A 26,799-nucleotide genomic window follows, 5' to 3' on the forward strand; every position below is an offset into this window, starting at 1 on the left:
CATACACAACCTTAGCGCCACAATCTTGATGCTTTCCATTGGTGTAATTAATGAAATCCACTTGGTGAATGGCAAGGGTGTCAAGTGTCGGTGTAGAAAAGAAAGAAAATATTGAAGTAAACGTAGTAGGTAAGCGGCAGCAGCGCAGGTCATGTGCGGCTGAGTGCAGTGAGCGATTCAAAGTGATGAGGATAATGAGCAGAATTAATTTTACGCACGCTATTATTAAACTATATACATATATACATATCTATATACGAAATACATATGTACATATATGTTAGCTTACATATGTACATGCTTATATTCAAACGACTAGGACCATATGTCTTTAATGTAGTTTAAGAAGTTATGTGAATTTAAGGGTTTCACCAACATCTGGTGAAAATAATATTTTTTATTTGTATATTTACGGTAATTTGTGAATATTGACCCAATAAAATTATTGATTTTATTTGTAAAGAAGAATGGTGTGGTTTATTTAATAAAATTGAAAGCAAAATGAGGTAAGAATCCTAACCAAATTTCGTGAAAATATCTCGTCAAACGAAAAAGTTTTCCATACAAAGACTTTAGTTCGATCGGTCAGTTCGTATGGCAGCTATATGCTATAGTCTTGCAATCTGCACAATTTATTCGGAGATTATGGAGTTGCATTAGAAAATAATTTTTGCCAAATTTTGTTAAGATACCTTTTTAAAGTTCTCTGAGGCCCATTCACAGAGGATGGAGTAAGGAAAGTTCTCTGAGCGCCATTCACTTGTCTGTGACCGAAAACGATTATTTCACATATTGCTCAAGCAGCTCACTATTTACGGTTCAAGTATCCTCTGGGTAGCCAAAAAACCTCCGTTTCAAGGCAAGCTAAGATCAAAAGGCGAATCATCCCTTTTTTGATGTAAATTTGCTGTGGGATCCGTGGATGAAGATCTAGCTACAATGCGCATCAAAGCTAAGTTCTTCAACATGTTGATGATTTGCGCACATGCCCCGACTGAAGAGAAGGATGATATGACCAAAGATATCTACTATGAGAGTTGCCCCCGCCAAGATGTAAAAATCGTGCGTGGCGACTTTAACATCAGGGTGGACAATGAAGGTATCTTTGGCCCAACGGTCGGTACATTCAGCCTCCATGATACAACATCCGGGAATGTGTGGAGGCTGATCGACTTCGCCGGGGCTCGAAGTATGGATATCTCTAGTATTATATTGCAGAATAGAAAAATTGATCAAGCTGCCTGACTCTCTCCGGATAGAAAAGCCACCAACCAGTTGTGTTGTGATAGACGGAAGACACGTCTCCCGTGTTTTAGCGGTGCGTACGCTCCGAGGTTCTAACACTATCTTGTTGCAGCCAAGATGCGCACTCGCCTCTGTGCAGCAAAAAACGCACGTCAACAAACACAAGGACTGCAATCACACAGACAGCGCAATGATTTTCTACTCAGCTTGCACTCCTTCTCTCTTACTCAGCAACTCGATATAAGGGAACTGTGGGACGGCTGCTAAAAAGAACAGCTGGTACGATGAGGAGTGTCGTGTCGCACTGGAGAACAGATTGGCTACCTCGCAACGTTACAATCGACCACAATACGTGCGGGATGAGATAGATACCGAGAGATGAAGAGGGAAGCGACACGCAATTGTAGACAAAAAAGAGAGAGGCCGAAATGTGTGAGTACGAAGAGCTTGACAAGCTGGCCGACAGGGGTAATGCTTGAAACTTCTACGAAAAGATGTGGCGACTAACAAAAGGTGGCTACAATAGTGTGGCTTTAGACCTGGAAAAACTACAATCGACCTGAGATTTACCATGTGCTAAATCAAGTCAAAAAAGAGGATCGACACGCACCACCTCTTCGTCGACTTCATAGCTGCTTTGACAGCACGAAAAGGAGCTGCCTTTATGCCGCTATGTCTGAATTCGGTATCCACTTTAAACTATGTAATACGGCTGTGTAAACTGATGTTGAGCATTACCATAAGCTCCGTCATGATTGGTAAGAACCTCTCCGAGCCACTCGATACCAAACGAGGTTTCAGACAAGACGGCTCTCTATCATGCGACTGCTTCAATCTACTACTGAAGATCGAGCTGCAGAGCTGAATAGAGAGGGTGTAATCTTCTTCAAGAGCGTACAATTGCTGACGTATAATTATAATAATCTGACAGATTCTAATTAGAACTAAAATGTGCTTTTAAGCGATCATCAAAATATAAACAAGATATTTACGAGAAAAAACTAAAAAAAGGTTAGTTGATTGATTAAAAATATGTGTAGAATTAACATCCACCAAATGGGCACATAAAGTCATAATTATACATATATATATATACATATATGTATGTATATATTTGGTATTTCGAACCAAATTCTTCAAGAATAACCACAAATCTTCTCAGGCGTTTAGATCATAAAATTATACTGAAAAAAGTTAGTTTTCATAAGGCTGTGTTTCATCATATTTCTCATAAACTAACAATTGTCAAAGCTGTATGAAAACTCGCCAAACTTTCTAGCACGCCCATATTATATTATAACCACCCTAATGTGTATATAATATGCTTCCCTTTAATACAGTGCTAAATGCTGCTAAAAGTTGTTGCGTATATGTGTGTATAAGTATTTTTTTCATTGTGTGTTCTGTATGCACTTCGCTACTCACCGCATCTTGTTCGTATTCCGAGTGTGGTATTTGAGTTTCACTGCCTCTACGGGACCTATGGTCATCACAGCCGTATTCCTAGAGACACAAAAATAAGTAGATGATTGACAACGAAAAATATGTGTAATGCGTCTTTGAACAAAGGAGAAATCATATTATTTTTTATGATAACGAACAGTATTCGTGTTTGCAAACTAAAACAATAACAACAACACATACATACACACCACTGATTAGGCAACTGCTGGCGCTGTGAACATTTTTTGATGAATACATTTTAGGTATTCATAAGAAGTTCTCAGCACCAGACGTATTTAAGTTACAAATATACATACATACATACATTTAAAATAATAAAATTTTCGCAAAACCAAAGAATACATCCAATACAGTAAAAATATAATGGATTTATTTAGTAACTAATGTCATATTATTAATAACTTGAATCATTTTTGCTAGTTTGAAATAGTTCAAATACAGACATTCAGAAAATATGAAGAAAATAATCGACTCTAACACACACACAAGTAAAAAGTAACGAAAAATGTATTTATATACAAATGCGCTACGTTTAAGAGCAGGAACGCTTGCAGAGTTCGTGGAGTAACATGAAAAAGCAGTTGAATATAATTTATAAAAAAATGAGATTCTGCTGTTTTAAGGGCAAAATTGTTACGTTTTCTTGCAATTATAAATAACAACTAATTAACTTCGGTTACAACGGCGCTAATAATACCTAAATATTGCTGACATGAATCTGATTTTGTTCGTTCCGTTCGTATGGCAGCTACATGCTATAGTGGTTCGATCTGAGCAATTTCTTCGGAGATTACAGCGATGTCTGAGATCGTGATCTGACATCTGATCAACAATAAGGGCCTACGTGCCTCACAGGGCGTGCAACAACCGAATTATTCCAAGAAAAGTTTGGAGATTCGATTATTTCAAGAAATTGTGAGATTGAATGGCCTCCGAGAAGTTGTGATTTAACACCTTTAGACTACTGTTTGTGGGGTTATTTGAAGTCATTGGTCTTTAGCAGTAAACCAGACTGTCGTCAAGCTTTAGAAGTCAGTATTGAACTTTCTATAGCAATCATGGCACACGATTTGATTCAGTGGAAAGAGTACTCGAAAATAAGGTTCAACGAATTCGTGCCTGCAAACGAAGTCGTGGCGGCCATTTGAATTTTGTTTTATTCCGAACTTAACTGTATAGATTGTACTTCACACTAAGGTAAATATATTTGAATTTCCTTAACTTAACGAACTTTTTTTAAGATTACTTCACTTGATTTAATTTTATTAATTTTTATTAATTTTCTGCATTTTTTCTGCTCACAAACGTAGCGTCTAACTGTAAATCAAATCAAATTAAAATATAAGACGAAAGATATGAATGGTCTCCATAGTAGACATAACCTAGGCAAAGGAAACTTGTTTTCCATATGTGAGACAGTTTGGCCTGCCATCGAATGTCAATTTTATCAAGTTTGGTTTAAACGTAGCTTAATACAAATGTAAGTTAATTTATCCTAATGAAAATCTCTAAACAATTCCATTCCGATAAATTTTTGCACGGGTGTGTTTTAAAAAAGTGACAGAGACGAAAATATATTTAGAGTGACTGAGAATATACGCTTAAAACAAAAGCTGCAAACTTGTGAAAAGGTAAAAAGTCCATGAGATAGAGAGAGATAGTGAGTGTATGCACGCTAGGAAAGCGCGAATGTTAAGGCTATGCGCATAGTGACTCTTATGCACCGTGCGAAATATTTGTAAAGGCAACTAGATTTTCTTTAATAAGGAAAATATAGTGACATATTTACGTTATAAATTATTTAGTAATTTACTCTTTATATTTATTCGTTTCTTCATTGGGTTCTCTAATTGGTGTTTAACCAGAATAATGGTTTAATACTGTGTATATTTAAAAAGTTTCCCTACTTTTTACACTTTTGCCAAGTCTATTTTACGCCAAGACTTCGAAAATGTTACTTTTTCAGATGAGCAAAAATTTAATTTTGATGGTCTGGACAGAAACGACAAATACTGATCTAAAAACTTTCCCAAGGTCTCTCAAGGTTTGATTCCAATATGTTTTGTTTCTACCAAATGGACTCAGAGTATTATAAGCCGCTTTTGAATGAAGTTTTGGTGACCACAGCAGAAGATTTTGCTGATATTTAGTTAATTTTTTAGCATCATAACACAGTGATTGAACGGTCGAAGAAGACTAAAGAGTTTTTTTGGAAACCAAAGTTATTTCCAAACTAGAATGTCAGCTCTGAGCTCAGATTAACTGTCACTTGGTACTCAAATGTTCAGCTCTGAGCTCAGATCTTAATCCACTGCCACTCGATACTTGACTGGCCAACTCTGAACTCAGGTGAAAATCTAGTAGAAAACCTTTGGTCCAGCCGTAGTTGATAGTGGAGAGCCGATTCGGCGCCATTCGTGGCAATGTTCGGTCAATATTTCTTCAAAAATTATACCGGTGAGAAGGTAACCGTCAATGGCAAGACGGCGCTACTTCCCACAGCAAATAATTTCATGTTTTGGGCCGGTCGATTGGCCACCAAGACCGTGTGATATCACACCGCTATACTATTTCTGATTCCTGTGGGGATATGTAATTACTAGAGTTAAAAAAAAAGAACTATTTCGCACGGTCTATCATAAAGAAGCAGGCAGTTGAATTCAGACAGTCACTGCCTCGCTATCAGCGCCACTATGCACTTAGCCTAAGCGTGTTGTTTGATAGTTTTGAAAGCGTTTTAGTGTTGGCAATGCTTTGCGCTTTGCAGTGCGTTAAAAAGAGACAGCAGTTAGTGTTTTGCGTTTTCAAATATTTTTCTTTAACTTTTGCTTTACTACTTTGTTTTGAAAATTTCTTGTTAATTTCTTTTGCTTTGTTTTTGTTAATGGTTGATTTCAAATTTATGCTTCACCTGATGCTGATTGTCAGTTTTGTTGTTATCAACGCCCGTGGTATATATTTTACAGATTGATTGATTATTTGTTGCCAACGACGATGATGATGATGTGGTTGCATGCTGTGAATGTTGCTGTTTCTGTAGCTGGTGCTGTTGCTGTTGCGCGCCGCTCGTCTTTATATTGGCCGCAGCGGCGGCGGCCAAGCAACGTGCCTCCCGTTCTCTTTCGCGCTGCAACGCGGCAGCCGTGCCGCCCAGATGACGCAACGATGAGTGATGATGTGGTGGTGGATGCGGATGTGGATATGACGCTGGATGATGGTAATTGTGGGATGAGCGATGCAAGACGGGACCGGCAGACATGGGGCGATAGGGCAATTGTTGCGCTGGCCTATTGGTACGCACGGCCGTACATATGCATGTATGTAGGTCAACAGATGGCAGTATATGCAAGGCGCGCGGCCAGCATACATGCGGTTGGCGCAAACACAAAAAAATACAAAAGACGTGCAATTTTCAAGGTATACGCAAGCCAAAAGGATATGGTGGAGAAAGAAATAGAGAGAATGGAATAGAAGTAAAGAAAAGATTGCGTTTTTGAAAAATATTTTTTTTTGTAATTTTTTTTTTAGTTTTTTGCGTTTTTTTTTTGCTTTATTTGCTGTACCGATTCTTCATGTCCGACACTGTCATGCCCAGCCCGGAGTCTGACGATGGACTGCGTCCGGTGGCCGCGCTTACTTCCAAGTCAACATCGGTTACCTGCAGATATGTAAGGCAATTCAAGTAGTGTATGTACAAAAAGCATATACGAAGTCGACCTTATTGCCCGCATACATAGTATGTATGTATGTAAACTGTATATATAAATACGTTTGTTTGTATGTACGTAGGTTTAGAATTTGCTTTAAAATTTACAAAATTTTCTGTTAAATTTAATTTGTGGCATAGTTTGCAGCAATAAATTGCTCCAGAAAGTAGGCGTGGGTGCAGAAGAAAGAGGACAGTACAGAGAGCGTGTGAGTATGCTTGTATGTATTACGTTGGTTTTTTATGGTGATGGCACTAAATACATTTCGATTATTACAGCAAGCATTATGTGGCCGGTGCATTTGATTGGCGGGGGACGGGTACTCAAGGTTTGGTGAAGTTGTTGTAGGCATAAATTGCGTATACTGGAATTATGATTTTCAGGTGAATGGTTGGTGAATAGCTGTTGGTGCAGTTGGGTATGGATTTTTATTTGCCAATTTGCAGATATTTTCTTTGGTGACATAAATTTTCCATTGGTGTGTGCATAAACTATGAGTACTTGTGGTGGCATTATTTTACATGAGTGATGCTAAAGTTATAATATGAGTTTGTTGTTATAATTTTTAATAAACGGTTAACGTATTTTACCAAGTTTTAATTAAACATATAAACGTCTGATATTTTTTATACTCTCGCAAGTTGTTTAAATGGAGTATATTTGTTTAACTAACGGTTGTTTGCATTACCTAAAACAAATTGAGACAGATGTAGCGTTAAAGCTCTACATGATACAAGTAGACGTACTTTTTTCAATTGCCCATTTTTGACAGATCACACGTGAGTCGTGTCAAATTGCTCAATACGAACCCCGTGGAAATGCGATTCGTCGCCGTTCGCTGCAACTCGGACTGACATATGTAACGACTTGGTGCAGTTTACGTCGAGGTCTTAAATTGAAAGCATAGAAAATACCTACTGCTTTTGTAAGAACTGGAACGCTCAACTTTCCCACGCGACATCGCTTCGCTTTATGGGCTTTTGAAAAGTTTCAAGAAGATCCGACGTTTTCGAGCCAGATTTTGTTCAGCGATGAGACCGATTTCTGGCTAAATGTGTATGTAAACAAGCTCAAATGCCGCATTTGGGACCAAGAGAAACTTGAAGAGATTCAGGGGGAAACATAAGTAAAAACCAACGGCTTGGCTTTTGGTGGAACTTTCCTGTAATTTATCACTAAGGCAAGGTTAAGTTGAACAAACATCGGCCCAAATGTATGTATGTTCACAAAAGGGTTAAGCCAATGGTCTCCTGGCACCGTATACACTGTCTCATTGTGGTAAAACCCTGTCGTGCATAAACTTGTAAGTGCATTTTGCTCCAGCTTTCTTAAAAAGTGGGTGAGTCTCAAATGGTGAAAAATTTCCTGCATTAGGAGTAGTAGGGTGATATTGCGTTTGAGTTATAAATAGAAAAAATATGAAATGTTTTAAAAAGTGCTTTGAAAATACCTGCGGTTTTTACGCTTTTGAAATTTTTCTCTTAAATTTGAATTTTAGTAAATCCTTAGAAAATACCAAATTCTCTAATTTCTTATGCCATTTAAGCTAAAAATCCAAAATTGACATTCGAATATTGAAATATGCCATGATCGTGATGCAAGTAGCGCTAAACATTTTCGAAATTTTCAATAACTTTTGAATCAACTTAATATTAATGCGGAAGCTGAAATAACGCGTGCTTCTTAGACGTGTGGTTTTCGATGAAGTAACATTTTAGCAAGAAAATTTTTTTCAGCGTGAAGTATTCTCAATATTCTCATCATTCTTCTCAATAACATCCTCAAAGAGTCACTGTTTCGTGCGCTCTATGGGCAGAGAGAATCATTCTGCCAAAATTAAAGCCGCTTATGACAGGTATAGCTAAGATTAATGACCTTTTCGTGCTTGACTTAGAGTACGGTGATATGAACGTTTTGTACCAAAAGGACGGAGCTACAAGCCATACAGCCAACGAAACTTCAAGATCGTGAGATTCAACATTGACGGTTGACGCCTTGGAAGCGAATATTTGGCGAGTTATAGGTAGCAAAACTTTCGGATCGAATTTTTTTAAATCTGCGCGGCGTTCACTTGACTGAAATCATTTTGAAAACATAATAGTAGGTAAGTTGATAAGTAGAGTGGCTGTCTGAGAATGTATCTAAGCCTTTCGTAGGCCCATTGTGCAGCTACCGGACTGACGTATGGAACGACTTGGCGCATTTTGCGTCGAGATCTTAAATTGAAAACGTACAAAATACACCTTTTGCAAGCACTGAAGCCGCTGGATCTTCCCAGGCGACATCGCTATGGGCTCTTGTAAAGTTCCAAAGAAGATCCGACGTTTTCGAGCGAAATTTGGTTCAGCGATGAGACTCAGTTTTGGCTCAATGGGAATGTAAACAAGCAAAATTACGTAAAAGCAACCTGAAGAGTTTAAAGAGCTGCCATTTCATTCAGAGAAAATAACAGTTTGGTGTGGTTTGTGGACTGATGGAATCATTAGTCCATATTTCTACAAAAAGAATGCCGCTAAGAATGTAGCCGTCATAAGCGACCGTTACCGCGCCATGAAGCTCGTGATCTCGGCGACATTTGGTTTCAACAAGACGGCGCCACTTCACACATATCGCATCAATGAATGGATTTTTCGAGAGAACACTTCGGTGAGCAGATAATTTCATGTTTTGGGCTGGTCGATTGGCCACCTATTTCATATGATATCACACGTTTAAAGTTTTTCCTGTCAGGATATTTAAAGTCTAAAGTCTATGCGGACAATCCCATTTCGATACACGTGTGTCATTCGCCAGTTACCAGCCGATATGCTTGAACGAGTCTTCGAAAATCGACCTCAAGCTGAGTCGTAGCAGCGGCCAACATTTAAAAGAGATAATCTGCAGAAAATAAATGTGAAAGATTTTTCTTTTGAATTAAATTTGAAGTTTCTGCGTTTTTTCTTTAAAGAAAAGTAGGGAACCTCGAAGTGGATCACTCTTTAAAATAGTCGTTATAGGTCATTCCTTGTCCCCTGGCATGTCCGTCAGTTAGACAGTGACCTATTAGCACTCCTACTATTGTCCTTATGTCAATCTTTTTAAATTTTTAGAGTTGCTTTTATGCCAGGTTTGACTGTTTGTTGAGCAAGTAAGTTAAGGATTAACTCCAGCTGGACTCAGCGCTATTTATAATCGTTATTGTAATGGCGAACACTTATTTTAAAGCTTAGTACTCGACCATAACATTGAATTATATGCGTCTGCTTGAAAACCACATGTCTAAAAAGAAAGCACACGTATTCCACATCTCAAGTTAACATATGCTTAGCGTTTAAAAAGACGTCCGCAAAAATGTCGCTATTGTGACGTCAGCAAATGTCAGTCGCTAATGTGAAACTCATGATGAGCAAATTGACGCTACAGTAATGGATAAAATTGTTCAAGCTAGCGTACTTAAATGAGTGATAATATTTCTTATGAACGAGAGTTCAAATTTCTTAATGAGCAAGAAATTAAATTTGTTATATGAGCGGGAATTTATATAATTTTTCCATGAGCGAGAGTTTATAGTATAATTTGATATGTTAATATATATACGAGTATTCTTCAATGACTGTTCAAACTCTTTGTTGGCGTCTTTAAATTTGCATAGCTTTATTGAATATTTCTTCTTTGCTTGTAGTATTTTCGTATAGTTATAACGTTTGTTAACTGCTTGGGTATCCATAACCATAATTTTTTATAATTATTATTGCATTAATTTTTTTTTATATGCAAGCCTAATGCAGCTGGGCTTGCGGCCGCGCTTAATTAGTGCTTTGACAATGAACGCTTTGCACGCTGGCTGAGCGCTTAAGGCATATTTAGGTTAGTACATTTGCTACAGTTTAAGAGTTATTGTATTTTTTTTTTAATATTTTTTTAAGAATTATGAACAAAAGTTTGTGAAAAATTAAACACTTGGCAAGTGTGTTTGTTTTTTGTTGTAGTAATAAGTGTATAAAGTGTACATTATAATAAAAGTAAGGACATATTTTTGGTTTCTTTATGTATGTGTATGTATTATTTTTGTTTTTGTTTTTTAGTTTTGCTTGTCTGCTTTTATGATTTGTCTGCATTATTGTCTTATGTGTGTTCTTCCGCAGAGCATCCGAAAGACTTTTTAAGGCTGTGTGTTCTAGTGTTTCAATATTGAGTTTGTGAAAACTAATAGAAAAAGCTATAACAAATTTAGCGTTTGGCTGCATTTCTGCTTGTTAAACAACAACAATAAAATTTGTTTTAAATTATGCATATAAATAGTGTATTTTGGCAGATTCGTTACAGTGTCAGGAAATCATATTTAAAAATTAACAATTTCAAAGTAGAAATATTTTATATATTATAACTGTTACACATACATTTACAGCATATAGTTATTAGTTTTGGTTAATACAGCAATTACATTACAACAACAAGTATAGTTAACATGCCTTTTAGTAAATTACACAGTTAGTTAATTAGTTAGTGTTAGTTTAGCTGCCTTCGATGCGTTACTCTCCAGCGTATCTCCAGCGTATCGAACAAGCCATACCAGTTGCTCAAACAAACGGGCAGCGCTTGTGGTGCAACCTTACGCCTACATATCTGCTGACGCATGCGCAATAGTGTTATGATTCTTGCATAGTGGAGAAATTATCTTTTTTTTTTGCGTTAAAAAAGTTATTTTAAGCTTATATGTTGGTATTCAACGGGTGATCCAAGTAGAGTTACTTTTTTCAAAAGTCTTTCCTTTGACAACTTTTCTTGACAACATCTCGAAAATTGCGCATATACAATTTTTTGTATTCATCAGATTTTGTATAGGAAAAACATGGCTCCTATCGATTGAGTGTTTCTTGACGACGTCTTGAAATACAGATAAAACTTTTGGTATAGATGAACTTGAACAGAAACACGAGTGGTTCAGTGAAAATAGAATAAAGTTTAAAGGAAATTTTAGTCCTGGTAGCTTCACCATGGGCCTACTAAAAGCTTAAGTGCGTCGCAGACAGCCAATCTATCTACCTAATTCCGCAGTCTCTCTACCTACATAGCTACATCGCCATTATGTTTTAAAAATGATTTCGGGCAAGTGTTGTTTCGCATTTCATCACGTAAAGACTTACGCCCGAATAACGCTTACAAATCCTTCAACCTTATAACACAAATTCACGTTCCGTAAATAATGTATTCTACGCGTTTCTCTTAACTTATGGTCAACAGAATCGGCCCACTGAGCATACTATGCGAAACACCAACACTCACCTAGATACCCAGCATTCATTATTAGACAATATTCGAACGAATAGACCAAGACTAGCACAAAGTGAAGAAAATATAGCATCCGCAGCTGAGAGTGAGAGACCGTGGAGAGTCGATTCGGCGCTGCTTGCAGCACTTCCTACTGCCGTATGGAACGACTTGACGCATTTTACGTCGAGATCTTAAATTAAAAGCGTACAAAATACAGCTTGTGTAAGAACTGAAGCAGTTCGATCTTCCTAAGCGATATCGCTTCGCTTTATTGACGAAAGCTCCAAGAAGATCCGACGTTTTCGACTCGAATTTCGTTCAGCCAGAAAAAACAACTGTTGGGTGGAATCATCTGTTCATATTTAATCAAAAATGATGCCGGTGAGAACGTAACCGTCAACGGCGACCACTATCGCGCCATGAAAAGCGACTACTTGATGCCTGAAATTGAAACTCGTGCTCTCGACGACATTTGGTTTCTCCCTTAGACTTTTTCCTGTGGGAATATGAAAATTATGAGGTATATGCGGGCAATCCTGCTTCGATTCCGGCCTTGAAGCAAAACATAAGGCGTGTCATCCGCATGTCACCAGTCTAAATACTGGAACGAGTCATCGAAAATTGGATTCAATGGCTGGTCCATCTGATTCTGAGCCACGGCAAACATTTGAAAGAGATGAATTTCAAAAAATAAATGGCAAAGAATTTTCTTTCGAATGAAAATAAACATTCCCCATTAGATTTGAAGTTTCTGTGTTTTTTTCTTTAAAACAGCAGTGAATCTCAAAGTGGATCACTTTTATAATTAATTAGTTAAATTATCAAAATTTATTTTAAGTTTTAAGTTAATAAAAATATAAGAAAAAAACATATTTTAATTTCATTTGTCCTTTGACCCATTCACAACTGGTAGTAAAAGTGATCTAAAATATTAAAAACAAAAAAATTGGCAACACTGAAGATACCGTTTATACCACTTAAGAATGTAGGCGGATAACTCTCTTTCAAGAATTTAGCTTGATAACTTTGTTCTTGCTTGTATATGCAAGTTTTCTGATATGAGAGTCGTAACAAGCAGAGAGAGCAATGACGAATCGAAGGCAGCTTATATTATGTAATAAGTAAACAGTAAGCATTGACATACGTATAAGTATGTGTGTGTATTTGTGTTAATTTTTGTATGGATATAGAGTACTTTTGTATTAGTATACGGGCTAATAGTATATTTGCTAATAATAATAATAGTAATAATAATAATAATAATAATAACGTTCAGAGTATAAAGTTAATTTCTTTACGATTTCATAAATTTCTTCGTATATTCAGCGGAAAACAGTTATGGACCTTTAGGTATCTAATAGTAAATAGTGTCTGTATCGTAGAATAAATCTTCTAAAAAGCTTACCGGTAAATCACGTGCGGTTTCTCCTTTACGCTATAGAATTGAAGAGAGTGGTAGAGAGAGAAAAATAACAATATACTATATATTCAGTTTGGACTAGAGGGGGTTGAGGGTAGGCGGAATTAAAATAAAAAAGCGACAGTTTTTGCTTAGAGTATAATATCGTAGAAATATTCTCGGTAACTATTAAGTAAATACGATATATATGTACTATACATATATTAGGAGTGGTCAGAATTTTCAAAAATAAAAAAGTTTTTGTATTTTTTAAATTATTATCAGTATCATAGAAATATTAACCGAAGATTAGAATTAAATACGACAAAAGAGTTTGAGTTATATGATATAGATATATTAATAAAAAAAACATTTATTAAAAAAAATAAATTAAAAAAGAATTAAGTTTATTGCATTGTTTTTTTTTTTTTAATTTTATATCCTAGAAATATGCTCTGGAAACTTGAATTCAATTCGACAGATATCCTTCGAGTTATTCGATATATGTATATTAGGGGTGGTCGGAATTTACAAACAAAAAAATATATTTATTTTGCATTATTATTAAGTATTTTATACCCGTAGGAAGTCGAGTCATGTGTAGAAGTTCACGCAAGTGAGGAAAGTTCTCTGATTGCCATTAATTTGGGAGTGGCCAGAAATAATTCCTTTACATGTGGCTCGAACAGTTCACGATTTCGGGTCTAAGATCAAGTATCCTCTGGATAGACAAAGAACATCTTGGAAGCGAGCTAAAGTGAGAAGACGAACCATTTCGACGAAAAATAAACAACAGCCTCGAAAGAGGCAGAGATAAAACGCACGTTACAATCGATCACAGCACGTACGGGATGGGATAGATATCGAGAAATATCGCCGAAATACGTGAGTATTGAGAGCTTGACAAGCTGCCGACAGGGCTAAAGCTCAAAAATTCTATGAAAAGATGCGGCGACTAACAGAAGGTTTCAAGACCCAAGTATACTTCTGTATAACCCCCAGAGGTGATCTATGTAGTGACTGATGCCCAGATCATATTAAAATTATGAAGGGAACACTTCTCCAACCTACTGAATGGCAGTGAAAGCATAATACTAGGAAAAAACAAACCCGATTCTCCAATCAATAAAATCTGCCGCTAACGCGGTGTCTACGCCAATATAGAAGAAGTTTATCGTTGGAATTTGCAAAAGTATGAACTGTTTGGTTATTGGCGATCATACCTGCTTTTTTTCAAAAATCTATCGAGTCATACCGAAACCTCCTTTAATATAATGTAAACATGTAGTTTTTTCTTGTTTCTGACTACACCTAACCCCATAACATTATATCGCCTTAACAAAGTTTTTGTTACATGGTTTGACTTAAAGGTAACGAAAAGCCAATATATTAGTAGTAGAGAAATGTGAACTCACCCTGTGCCTTTCCACGCTATACGGATCACGTTCTCTACGATAAACAAGCTCATCGTATCGCGTACGATCCTCTGGATATATAAGTTCGCGTAGTTCCGTCACTAACGTATGCTAAATATTTGAAAAGAGATTGCGATTAGTGAGCTCGAAAAGTAGAGGGAGCAGACGATTTCAAAAAAAAAATTAAATACTTATAAATAAATTCCCAAAAAACACACACTTACTTTCTCATATGTGTCTAACATTTCTAATAAGACGGCAACAAAGGCATCTATGGTCATCGCTCTCGCAGCATATTCAGCAATATAATACGAGAGACTTGCGAATTGATGGCGTGGCAGGAGCGAGCGTGCTTTCTCCTCCACCATAGCGGTTATTTGACCTTTTCGACGAGCTCTGCAACCAAAATTTTAAATTTAATTTAAGTGTTATATTTATTTTTGTATTTTAACGCTAACACTCACCTCGTCCCCGTCGGACTATACGCGTCCCAAGGCTCCATCTCTATGGATGTACAGGAATGTGGCACTTTACCAACATCACGTATGACAAGCGACATACGTTTATGGTATTTCAGCTGACTGACCGCCTCGTCATGGGTCACGTCGAGAAATGACTGACCATTGACCTCGAGTATCTCGTCGCCGACCATGAGGCCAGCACGATCTGCGACACTGTCCTTATCGACGCCGGTGACGAAGATGCCGAGGCCGTACTCAACGCCGCCGCGTATCATTAGACCCAGCGACTGACCCGGTTCAATGAGCAGCTCTACGCGTCGAATTCTAAGTAAGTGTGACAGTAAAAAGTTAGTGATTAAATGACATACATATATAAAAGTATAGCATACGGTACAACGAACTCACTCACCTCTCACGACGATCCGTATGCCGTCCACCATACTCCATGGGTGGCGAAGCGGGACGACCATGTCGGTCCATCCAGGAACATGTCTGACGAAATGGTAGACCACCGCCGCCAATCATCGTCGCTCCGGGCGGTAAACCGGCCGCCGATTGTGGCAGTAGTGGCGCCATCGATGCGTACATGGGATCCCGCGACGAGGGTGGACCGAAGCCATGTAGTGGCGCGTGGGAGTTGAGCGTCGGTGGTGAGCGCACCGTCATACTGATTTGACGTGATGATTTCAATATCTGCACACATCTCTGCGTTAAGAAAAAATTTGGCAATAGAAGAGACAAAAGAGAAAAGAGAAGGAGGAGCACAGACCGAATAAACGAAGGAAATAAAAGTGAAAATAAAAGCAAAACGAAATCGAACACAATCAAATTATTAAGTGGAATTAAATATAACGGAAATGAAAATGAAATGAGGAGTCACACAAAAGCAAAATTTACGGGGAAAACTATGTCAAATCAAGCGGCTAAAAGGAAGCGGAAACTGAATGTTGGAAGTAAGTGAACAACTGAATACTGTAACTGTAAAATAGCTTAAGTGCTGTGCCTGTGGTTTGAATATGTGCGGTGCAGTCTGTCTATTCCTTCATATGTTAGTTTGTATTGGTGTTGGTGTTTGTGTGGAAATACAACGCTGTGCAGTGCGAAAGTGCGAGCGGGTAATCGGGAGGAGAACGGGGGTTTTCAACAAATGAACGGCTTCCTACGCAATAAATTATGCATTTCCTTTACCAGGTTATGTTTTATTGAATAGCGTGCATTTTTTTGGGACGACTTACGAGGGTTACCTTTTATATTTCGGGATTAGAAAACTAAAACAAATACTACTAAACGTCGAATATCGCTTATTGTTTTTCAAAATGCATTTGAACCATTTGTCGAAGCATTTTTTTCACTCAGATTGAGGTATCTCCAAAACAAGCATTCTGAACGCAACAACCACCTCTTCAGGTGTCGAAAACCGTTAATCTCTTAGTTTATTTTTTACGTAAGGGGATGAAAAGAAGTCCTTCGGCGCCTCGTCAGCGCGTTATAGGGTGGATGGCTCATCAAATCGATGTTTTGAATGCTCAAAAATGCCGTTGTTTCAGTGGATGTGTGAGAACTAGAAGCTGAAGAGCTTGAGCTAAAGAGTTCACTGATTTATTGAAAGACAACCGGTAAAAAATTAATGCGTACTACTCTGAATTTATTGTTCTGCGTTTGTTGTTGTTGTTGCAATGGCTATCTGGTCCTCGTTAGAGTGGTAAGGTTCAGATAAGTTGTCACCGAAGTCATCCAACGTGTTATTTTGACGGGGTCCGACCATACGGAGAGTGGTGTCAGTTGTGTAAGGTTAGCTGGGCATGCAAAGGGGTGGTTCGAGTCAGGCGAGACGTTGCATGCTGCACATATATTTGATATGTCGGGGTCGAATGTAGATGGTATTTAATCTGTTTTATTACCCAGAACGGGGCTGCGCAAGGGTTTACACGATACGTACCGAATTGATTTTATTCGACCAAGGGCAGTTCGGAGATCTAAAGTCGTTTGAGTCGGTAAGTTTAAGATTAAGCTCTGCGTTGGTTCAGTGGTATGGTTGTGATATCTTCAGATTTCCAAAAAAAAAAAACACAAAACAATATGCTCTGAAGTGCTTCGCTCGTGAACAACTTTCGTAACATTTCTCTCGATCAATAGATACGAGGCTTTGTTCAAGCAATATTGAAAGTACAGGATTTGTCCGAAAAGTAATATGACTGAATTTCTTCCGCCGAGCTAAGGAGCGAGTGATTGTCTCTGAGCACCTGGAGAGCCAGGACAAACATTTTCGCGCGACGTGTTTCTGTGGTGTGTATTGGTGGCACCAGGCCTTTTTGGATGGCCGGGAAGAGGCCGCTGATGAAGATCGTGCTGGGAGGCTTGCGACCTCAACAAACACCGACAATGCGACTCGTGTGCGCAAAATTTTGAACTCAGACCGTCGACTTAGTATTCGTTTAATTGCCCAGATGTTAAATTTATCAAAATCTGTGATTGAAGGGTCAATCGGGTCCGACAAAACATCGCAGCCGACTGGAAGTTGCACCACAACAATGTCCCGGCTCACACCGCCTTTCTTGAGAATAGCTACCTAACCAAGGCAGGCATCACAACGCTACCGCAGCCGCCCTATAGCCCAGATGTGGCCCCCCCGAACCTGAAAATGCCGATGAAAGGCAAGTATTTTTAGATGACAGAGGGAATCCAAGCAGAATGGCCGGAGAATTCTTTCCGTGACGCCTTTAATGCTTGGAAGGAGCCCATTTTGAAAGTTTTTAAAGAATTGTAACTCTTGGTTCAATCAATTTTTTTAAATAGACTCAGTCCTATTACTTTCCGGACAAACCGTGTATAGTTTGTTTTTTCTACTAATACCTATGCTAGTAACACTAGTCCGTTATTAAGCTTCATCGGCAAAACAAGAATTAAGTTCATGTAAAAAATAAACCTACAAAAATGTTACGGGTTTAATTATTTTTTTTTTCCGAGATGAATATTTTAAGTTACTATAAGCAACAGAAAAAACGCTCTTACATCAAAATGTGCTGTGTATGTATCACAATAAAGATGTCAAATTTCGCGACAAAGTTGTGAGTTGCCAGATTGAAACAGTAGGGTTGTCGAATTCCGAAATATAAAAGGGAACCTACTTATTTTTAGCGACGCTTTTATGATTTAAAATACAAAAAACATACAGAAAAAATTCCGTTTTCCTTTAATTTGTATAAAAATATAATATGGCAACATTTTAATGTAAATAATTTTTTAATTGAACAATTTCTGTAGAGGAAGTAGTTTTGAGGAAAGCGGCCTTCGTTTGTATATCGCCATATGGCTTGTTAGGCGCTGAAAAGGGCTCTACTACTTAATAGAACAATTCATTAAATTTATTACTGAAAAGAGTCTTAATAGAGCAATTCAGCAAATGTTGAAAAAGGTTGCCACTTGTCAATATTCTTAAAGAATATGTTTTAGTAATGCTCAAAAATAAAAGTAGCTTTTTATACATTTTTTATTTTATGTGCATTAGAAACATTGGAAATCAGTTATAAACCCTCACCTACGTACTGCCATGGGGAAAATAGTGCTTTTCTTTGTGCAAATCTTTTATAATGTAGCATCACTGACGCTGTACGTTTACTAATATGTGTGTACTGTATTGGAACCATGTGCCATAAAAATTGGTCAGTGTGTGTTGAATAACAGAAACGTACTTAAGTCTATTAAATTGAAATAAGTTGTCTTAGAAAAATTAGAAAAATAAAAATGTTAAAGAAAATCATTAAACCAAAACAAAAAGACATTACAAAAACATTGAAAACAAAAACAAAAAATAATAATAATGGTAACGAAAACTTATCTATTGCCAATTTTTTCTCATTGTGTATTAAAAGTGTCAAAGGGAATTGTGTCACATGGCCAATCGTTTTACTCAATCAAAATGCAACTCATTTCAATCAAAAAAATTGCCAATTTTGAATTTTCGCAGGGAAATTGTTTGGTTTTGTTATTTGAATATTTATTATTAATAACAGTACTTTAAGTAATACCATATATATAGAAATAATGTGAGCAATGAGATGTACGTTTACTTTTGTGCATGAATGTAATGAAGGCGATGAGCATGATGGCAAGTGTAACAACTATTTCTACACTAATTTGCTGTGCATTGGTGAGTAAAAATGTGGACACAATTTACGAAGTGCGCTCTAGAAGGTTGAGCCAGTCCATTAAATAAACTTTAGACCAATATTCCCTATTAAAAAATTCGACCTCATAGCCCGACATTTTATAATACCTTCTCATATGCTCTTCTGGCAAACAAGCTTATGCCTGCCAACTGCCACAAATTGCTCTTCAATAATCAGCACATTAATGTCGCCTATCATTGGCACTTTATTGACGAAGTAGCCGCATTTTCCAATGACCAACATTTTGCATGAAAATCGGCGCGCTGCTGTCAACTTTTTTGTTTTCAACAGTTGACCTAATTTCGGTGTGAAATCATCAGCAATTGCCTTGTGTGTGTGTGCAGTTATGTATGTGTGTGTAAATGCGCGCTAAGTTAACTCCATGTTGATAAATTTGTGTGCGAAATTTCGCAGGTTTATGCATACATATTGACGCTGCATATGTTTGATTTCAGCAACCCAGTAGTAAATACCAGTAAACGAGCTGCTGCGGAGGCTGTACCACTGCGGTATGATGTTGGTATGGGTAAGAGCACATATGTATGTAAGTGAGAGACTAGCGGTTAACATACGAATACATACATATTTGTTTTCCAAACTGCAGCCTAAATTTATGCTAAACTGAAATATCTTTCACACATAAAAAGGTTGTTCTTATAAGCACTTGATTTCGATCGATCAGCTTGTATGGCAGCTATGTGTTATAGTGGTCCGATCTGAATAATTTTTAAGTGGTACCAAGGTAATGGTATAAGGGCAATAATATGTGCTGAATTTCGTCAGGATATCTTGTTAAATATAAAAATTTTTCATACAACAACTTGATTTTGATCCATCGGCTTATATGATAGCTATATGCTAAAACGGTCCGCTCTCAATAATTTCCAAGGAGATTATACCACTTTTTTAGGCAATAATATGTGCAAAGTTTCGTCAGGATGTCTCAGTAAATAAAAAAGTTTTTCATACAAGCACTTGATTTTAATCTATCAGCCTGTACGACAGCTATATCCTATAGAGGCTCGATCTAAATGATTTCTTCGGAGATTGTACCGTTGCTTTGTGCAATAATGTATGCCAAATTTCGTCACGATATCTCGCTAAATAAAAAAGTTTTCCATACAAAAACTTGATTTTGACGGTACAGTTTGTACGATAGCTATATGCTATAGTGGTCCGATATTGGCGGTTCGGACATAAAAGCAGTCTTTTGAAGCGAAAAAGACTTATGCAAAATTTCAGCTCGATATCAGCAGCCCTTCAGTGCATCTCAACCAGCGTACCACAAATTTATCATTTGTTTACCGCCGGCCACTTGTTGTTGCACTTTTCCGTATTTAAATGCAAATTTTTGCAAAATTTCGGAAAATTTGTGAACTGTGCGAAATAGTGTAGCTGCTGCGAGCATAACTTTGCATTTCCGTTCGCTAAAGGTGGAAATTAAATTTTTGGCGTAAATGCTTTTGTGTTCATATTCAAAATAGTTTTTTTTTTCACATTTTCCAAATATTTGCGCGCATCTTTTTGAAGGCCAATTAATGTAAATGCGACGCCCTGCCACCCAATCAGAATTTGTGTGGAGAAATCTAGACACACTGTGGTACACACATACATAGACACATGCATATACTATACAAATAACATTGAAGCGACTGGTGGCTGTTAGCTGGTGGCGTGTGGAGTGTTCGTGTGATATTGTACGTGAGAATGTGGCAACTGCCACGGCTAGTACTTGTCTGTATATATACGTATTTATGCAAATATAAGTAAGTTTCTAATTTTTTTTTGGTGTATGGCTTTGAGTTGCACTACCATGACTGCAAGCGGCGCATCAAATTCACATGTTTTCGTCTTTTGGTTAGCTGCTGCAATTGAAATTTGTGTGGCTTGAATGGCGTCTGGCACCGGTGCTTTATTATTACCTCATTCTATGCAGATTTGAGTTGTACGAGTGCACTTCGCAAATAGCTGTATTTTAATAACAAACGATTTGCTTAGGTGGAGGCATTCAATCATTTACGAAACTGCTATCATGTCTATGTATGTACATATGTATGTGTATGTATGAAAGCGCTTGATGTATATTATAAGTGAAAAGGTGCTCATACTGCGGCTAGTATGGGTCGAAATGAGACGCAAAGCATTTTAAGGTTACTGAGCAGACAGTTTTTTTTACTTTTTGGTAGCTTGACATGCCACATGTTTTTTCTAAAATAGTACTATAATAGTTATAAGGCGCTTGGCGGTGGCTTCTACCTTTTTCATGCAACATAGTCCAAGGGACTGAACTTATATTGAAAACCTTCAGAGTTTCTCAGGAAACATATTTCAAGCCAAGCTGTCTGGCCCATAAAAGTAAGAATTCTCTTTTCTATGCGCCGTTATCAACTGCTCAGTACTGTAACAGCAAACCGCAGACTTACAGCTTTTACATATATTCGACAGCAGTACCGACTATTTAGGAAAACAAAATAACTAATCAGGCTTTGTGATGCAAAAAGATGACAAAACAAGACGAGTTATTATAATTAAATTAGATTAAAAAAAATTATAAAAATCGACCAAAATCTTGCTTCAATACTTTTTCAGAAGCACTGCAGTTTTGAAGATTCTTCTTAAGAATGTAAAATATGTCGTTTAATAAACTGCTGGGTCATATCCCTACGAAAAGTACACTACAAGAATGACTTATGCCTTTCAAAAGTTATGGAAAACACGAAAATATTATTTATTTTGATTGCAACGAAGCTATAAAACCCGTCACTACTTTTCAATCAATGAAATAGTTACGCATGCGCCTAAAAGTAGATTACAAAAATTACCTATAGCATTCAAAATTTATGAAAAAAAAGAAAATATTATTTATTTTGGTTGCAACGAAGCTAAAATACTCTTCACAGGCGCATATTTTTATAGAACAAAGTAATTTAGCTTGAATTTGATCGGCCAGTTTGTATGGCAGCTATGTGCTATAGTGGTCCGATATGAAAAATTTCTTGGGATATTGTAACGCTGCTTTATGCAAAAATCCATGCCAAATTTTGTGAAGATATCTCGTCGCATAAAAAAGATTTCCATACGAACACTTGATATTGATTGTTCAGTTTGCATGACAGCTATATGCTATAGTGGTCTGATCTGAACAATTTCTGCGTGGATTGTAGCGTTGTAGAGCCGATATGAACAATTTCTTGTGATATTGTAGAATTACTTTGGATAATAATCATTGCCGAATGTCGTGACGATATCTTCACAAATAAAAAAGTTTTCCGTACAGGGACTTGAGTTAGTTTGATAGCAGCTTAGTCTCTCTCTCTCTCTATGATAAATTCCACCGTTCAAACATATACGAATACCAGGTAGTATCATTGTCACCAACAATAATGCCACACATTCATACAAACAATTTGAAAACGCCAAGTAAGCCAGAGCAGCCGTAGTGGCAACTACAAGAGCAACTACTATATGGCATACCGTTGACAGTTAGATATGCAACTCATAAATCGATTCAATTAAGTTTCGCAGATGAGTTGCTTACACACATACAAACTACATGAGAGTGTGTGTGTATGTGCTAAAGGAGTGAATAGCGGATTTGAATATAAATCGTTTTGTGAGCTAAATTGGTGCACATATGAGTGTGTGTGTAGGCGTGTGTGAGGATATGTAAATGGTTGTTGGGGCATGCAAGTTGATCGACGACAATTGACATAACTGCTGATGAATACAGGGTGTCACAACTCAGGCTGCTCAACGCCGGCAACAGTAACATCTCACAGGCTTGTGCTTGTATATATTTGTGTGTGTGTGTGTGCTCTCGTTTTGGTATGCAAAGGAAATTACATTAAAAATCAATAAAGTGTACAACAACATTAAAGGCATTTACAATGCTGCTCACAACAGTTAACTTCATTGTTAGTATAATTTAATGGCATCGCTAAAGTCTGCATGGCAATGAGCTATGAATTTGTGTGACTGTGTGTTTGTGTGTCGATATGTAAAATGCGCTGAATTTATGATAAATGCCTTTATATGTGTTTGTATGTAAGAGTGCTGGCACTAGGCGCTCGTGATGTATGTACATATATTAGAGCGGGTCGATTTTTTTTATAAAAACTCGTTTTTGAGAAATATTCTACGGATCATGCTGAACAATTTTTACTAACAGAATATGACTCTAAAAAAGGTGAAGAGTCAGCGACATGTTTAGGTGAAGCTTAATTTTTCGGATTAAGAAAATTTGTTCGTCAGTTTTTGAGATAGTCGAATGAATGAATTTGGTTCATCAGTTTTTGAAATATCCGAATGAAATTTAATACTCAGGTGCATTTTACTATTCTATTGAGCATTTACCGAAATCGGCGAGATAGTGCAACTATATCACATTTCTGCGATACAATCGGTTATACTGATTTATAAGACATCGATTTAAAAATCGCTGGCTCGAAATCGGTTTAGACCCACCGTATCTTTGGTAAAGCTCCTCAAAATTATCCGCAAAAGATTTCCCGAAGCCTAAATTTTATTTTAAAAAAATCGACCAGCTCTAATGTTCACACACACATGCAACTTTAAAAAAGTTATTCAAAATGATCCGTAGAACGTTTCCCGCATCCGAACTTTCATAAAAAAAAAATCGACGCGCTCTAATGCTAAAGCACACACATGCGTTTTTGGAAAAGTTATTCAAAATGAACCGAAATTTAAAAAAAAAATCGACCCGCTCTAATACTCACATATGTATGTATTTACATATATACAAGCATATTTGAAAAAGTTAATCAGAATAACCCGCAGAGCATTTCCCGGCAATCAAAATTTTATTTAAAAAAATCGACCCTCTCTAATGCTCACTCACATACATGCATCTTTGAAAAAGCTAATCAGAATGATCTATAGAATATTTCACGCATCCGAAATTTTATTTTAAAAAAATCGACCCGCTCTAATACTCACACGTAAACTCGCATCTTTGGAAAAGTGACACAAAGAACATTTTCCACAACCGAGATTTTATAAAAAAAAGGCTTTTATACAAAAAAAATTTATTTAAAAAAATCGACCCGCTTTAATGTTCATACATGCATATATTACATCTTTATGAGCACGTGTTCTTCTGAATGAAGACTGCATTCTGACAATAATTTACAAACATATTCGTGCATGTATGTATGGATGTATAACAGGATATACATATGTGTGAGTGTATTACAGCATGTATGTGTAAGTGTTTGGCATTAAATTCACAAAGTATGGCGAAAACTATTGTCATTACGCTAACGAGCTGGCCATTTTCACACATGTAAAACGTCTATATATGTATGTGTATGTGCATGCTTGATGCTGTTAATGATCCGTTAATGGAATGAGCAAAATTTTTAATGGCAAACACACTCGTTTATGTGTATGTGTGCATGCACCTTGGCTACAAATCTACTTTAATACAGATTGTATGCTGAGAATGGGTTAAGCTCAAGGTGAGGTGTATGTATTAGTGTACGCAAGCAAGTCTTTGTCAAACTATGCTTAATGATCAATCGATTGTTCGATGGCATGATTTTACGTTTGATTGATTGCCCGTTTATACGATTATATAACGCAAAGTTTAGTTGTTGGGTGTTATGCTAGTTATATATATACTGATATATACTGAATATGCGTTTGGTGATAATGTGCGCTAGCCAATAGTATCATACTCACTTTTAACGCCTCCTCGTGATTTATTGAAGTGAACGGCGTGCCATTCACCTCTAGGATTGTATCACCGGGGCGCAGGCCGGCGCGCTCAGCCACTGAATTCTCTTCGATGCGTGAGATATAGACGCCTAATCCTGCGTTGTTGCGCCCATAGTTGCCATTATTCACATTCATTCGTATATTAATCGTGTCGTTATTAAATCGTTGAATTGCGTGTTCGTTGAGGTGATTAGTTGCACAATTGGTTTGGTGTTGTAATTGAAATTGTTGTTGTGCGGCAGCAGTAAATGAAAGATAAGAGGGGAAGATTAATACTCAGTGCAAAGTAGGTGCTTAAAAAATAGGTTATGGATTAGCTGTATATGAAAAGAAATATTTGAGGTTAGAAAAATAATTGTAAGAAAATGTGAAATATCAAAGAATATGAAGCAAATTATTGTTAGTAAAATATTAACAATAATTTGTGCTGAATTTCTTGAAGATATTTTGTCAAATAAAAAAGTTTCGCATACACGGATTTGATTTTGATCAGTCAGTTTGTATGACAGCTATATGCTATAGTGGTTCGTTAACGACGGTTCCGACAAATAAGCAGTGTCTTAGGAGAAAAAAGGCCGAGTGTAAAATTTTAGATCAATATCTCGAAAACTGAAGTATAAGTTCGGGTATAATATGGATGTGATCGTCTTAGGAGGATGAAGCCATGTGCCAAATGACGGAAGTTCTCTGAGCGGCATTCACTTGGGAGTGGTCAGAAACAAATTTTGTACATGCGGGTCAAGCAGCTCACGACTTCCGGCCATAGACCAAGTATTCTCTGGGTAACCAAAAAACATCCTACAGCGGTCATATAAAGGAGCGTGAATTCGATGTAGGATTCGTAGGTAGCATTGGCAAATTCATCAAGCTAACTGACTGTCTTCGGTTTGAAATACCACCAACCAGGTCGATCATGTTGTGATAGACGGAAGACACGTCTCCAGTATTTTAGAAGTGCGCACGCTCCGCGGTCATAGCATTGACTCGGACCACTTTCTTGTTGCTGTGAAGATACGCACCCGCCTCTGATTGTCAGCCGAGCTATTCAAATACGGCGGCGAAGAACTGATAAGGAGGATGCACCAGCTTCTTTGTAGAATATGGTTGGACGAAAGCATGCTCGGCAATTGGAATTTATGTATGTGTGCTCTCCCAATCCACAAAAAGGGATACATCACAATCTGAGCCAAAAACCATGGGATAAGCCTTCCAAACATCTCAGGTAAGGTTTTATCTAGCGTACTGTGTGAAACATTAAGGCCCACCGTCAACAAACTGATTGGACCTTATCAGTGTGGATTTAGCCAAAGAAGTAAACTCCTTTCTCGCCGAGCAAAGACCAAATTCTGCAAGTCACTCATCATCCCCGTCCGACAGCATCTGATGAGTCGGCGTTACGAATTTTCAAGAGAAAGGTTTTGCGGAAGTTTTATGGTCCTTTGCGCATTGGCAACAGCGAATACCACAGTAGATAAAACAATGAGCTGTACGAGATTTGCGACATTGAGGGTATTCGACGTAGTATCCGCTGAGAGAAGCAGAGGAAGAGAAAGACCTCCATTCAGTTGGAAAAACTAGGTGGAGCAAGACCTGGCTACACTTGGAAATCGGCGCCCAACAATGAAAAATCAGAACGCGCTGTTTTAAACTCGGCTATAACCGCGTAGGCGGTGGCTGTCTCAATAAAGGTGAATATGTTTTTTTCTAGGTATTTAGGATAAAAAAATTTAATGACGAAAGTAATATATTTGATTTGCGCAAAGTATAACTGAAGAGCCCATATTCTGAGGGATTAAATATAACATTGGAACGGTAAAATAAATTGTAGGGTTTCCGCAAGATACTCTTGGAAGTCGTTCCCACGACAGTCGGGTCTAAGTAACCGGAACGGACCCGGATTTTCAACCGGCTCGGTACCATTTCTCTAATTTACTTCAGGAATGTTTTCTG

At 37.4% G+C, this 26,799-nt stretch overlaps 2 protein-coding genes across 3 annotated transcripts in view; both read right to left on the reverse strand.

Moving 5' to 3' along the window:
* Positions 1-2,550: 2,550 nt before the first annotated feature.
* LOC126762843 (uncharacterized) lies at positions 2,551-6,116 on the reverse strand. The gene is made up of 2 exons (XM_050479885.1): positions 5,621-6,116; positions 2,551-2,748 (listed from the first exon to the last, which is right to left on the reverse strand). Exons 1-2 carry the CDS (start codon positions 5,966-5,968, stop codon positions 2,551-2,553), a joined length of 546 nt encoding a protein of 181 aa, XP_050335842.1. The 5' UTR covers positions 5,969-6,116.
* Positions 6,117-6,156: 40 nt separating this feature from the next.
* Positions 6,157-26,799, reverse strand: part of LOC126762110 (whirlin-like) — a 57,044-nt gene continuing 36,401 nt past the window's right edge. Inside the window, exons 4-10 of one of the 2 annotated variants that reach the window (XM_050478632.1) lie at positions 24,814-24,944; positions 15,354-15,649; positions 14,948-15,268; positions 14,708-14,879; positions 14,484-14,594; positions 13,075-13,104; positions 6,157-6,367 (exon numbers count right to left, since the gene is read on the reverse strand). In XM_050478632.1, coding sequence (XP_050334589.1) covers positions 6,260-6,367; positions 13,075-13,104; positions 14,484-14,594; positions 14,708-14,879; positions 14,948-15,268; positions 15,354-15,649; positions 24,814-24,944 — 1,169 coding nt within the window. In that variant the 3' untranslated portion in view covers positions 6,157-6,259. Of the gene's footprint in view, positions 6,368-10,020; positions 13,105-14,483; positions 14,595-14,707; positions 14,880-14,947; positions 15,269-15,353; positions 15,650-24,813; positions 24,945-26,799 lie in introns of those variants that run through there. The other variant, XM_050478633.1, reaches the window with a different exon arrangement.

Source organism: Bactrocera neohumeralis, chromosome 6, assembly GCF_024586455.1.
Source record: "Bactrocera neohumeralis isolate Rockhampton chromosome 6, APGP_CSIRO_Bneo_wtdbg2-racon-allhic-juicebox.fasta_v2, whole genome shotgun sequence".
In the NCBI taxonomy this organism is placed as follows: domain Eukaryota; kingdom Metazoa; phylum Arthropoda; class Insecta; order Diptera; family Tephritidae; genus Bactrocera; species Bactrocera neohumeralis.

What these genes read in the sequence shown, in the direction of transcription:
- LOC126762843 (XM_050479885.1), bottom strand. Translation starts at nt 5,968, where the DNA reads ATGTCTGCCGGTCCCGTCTTGCATCGCTCATCCCACAATTACCATCAT. An exon ending in AAACTGACAATCAGCATCAG is followed by an intron (nt 2,749 to 5,620) that starts GTGAAGCATAAA and finishes TTGTGTCTCTAG; the next exon opens with GAATACGGCTGTGATGACCA.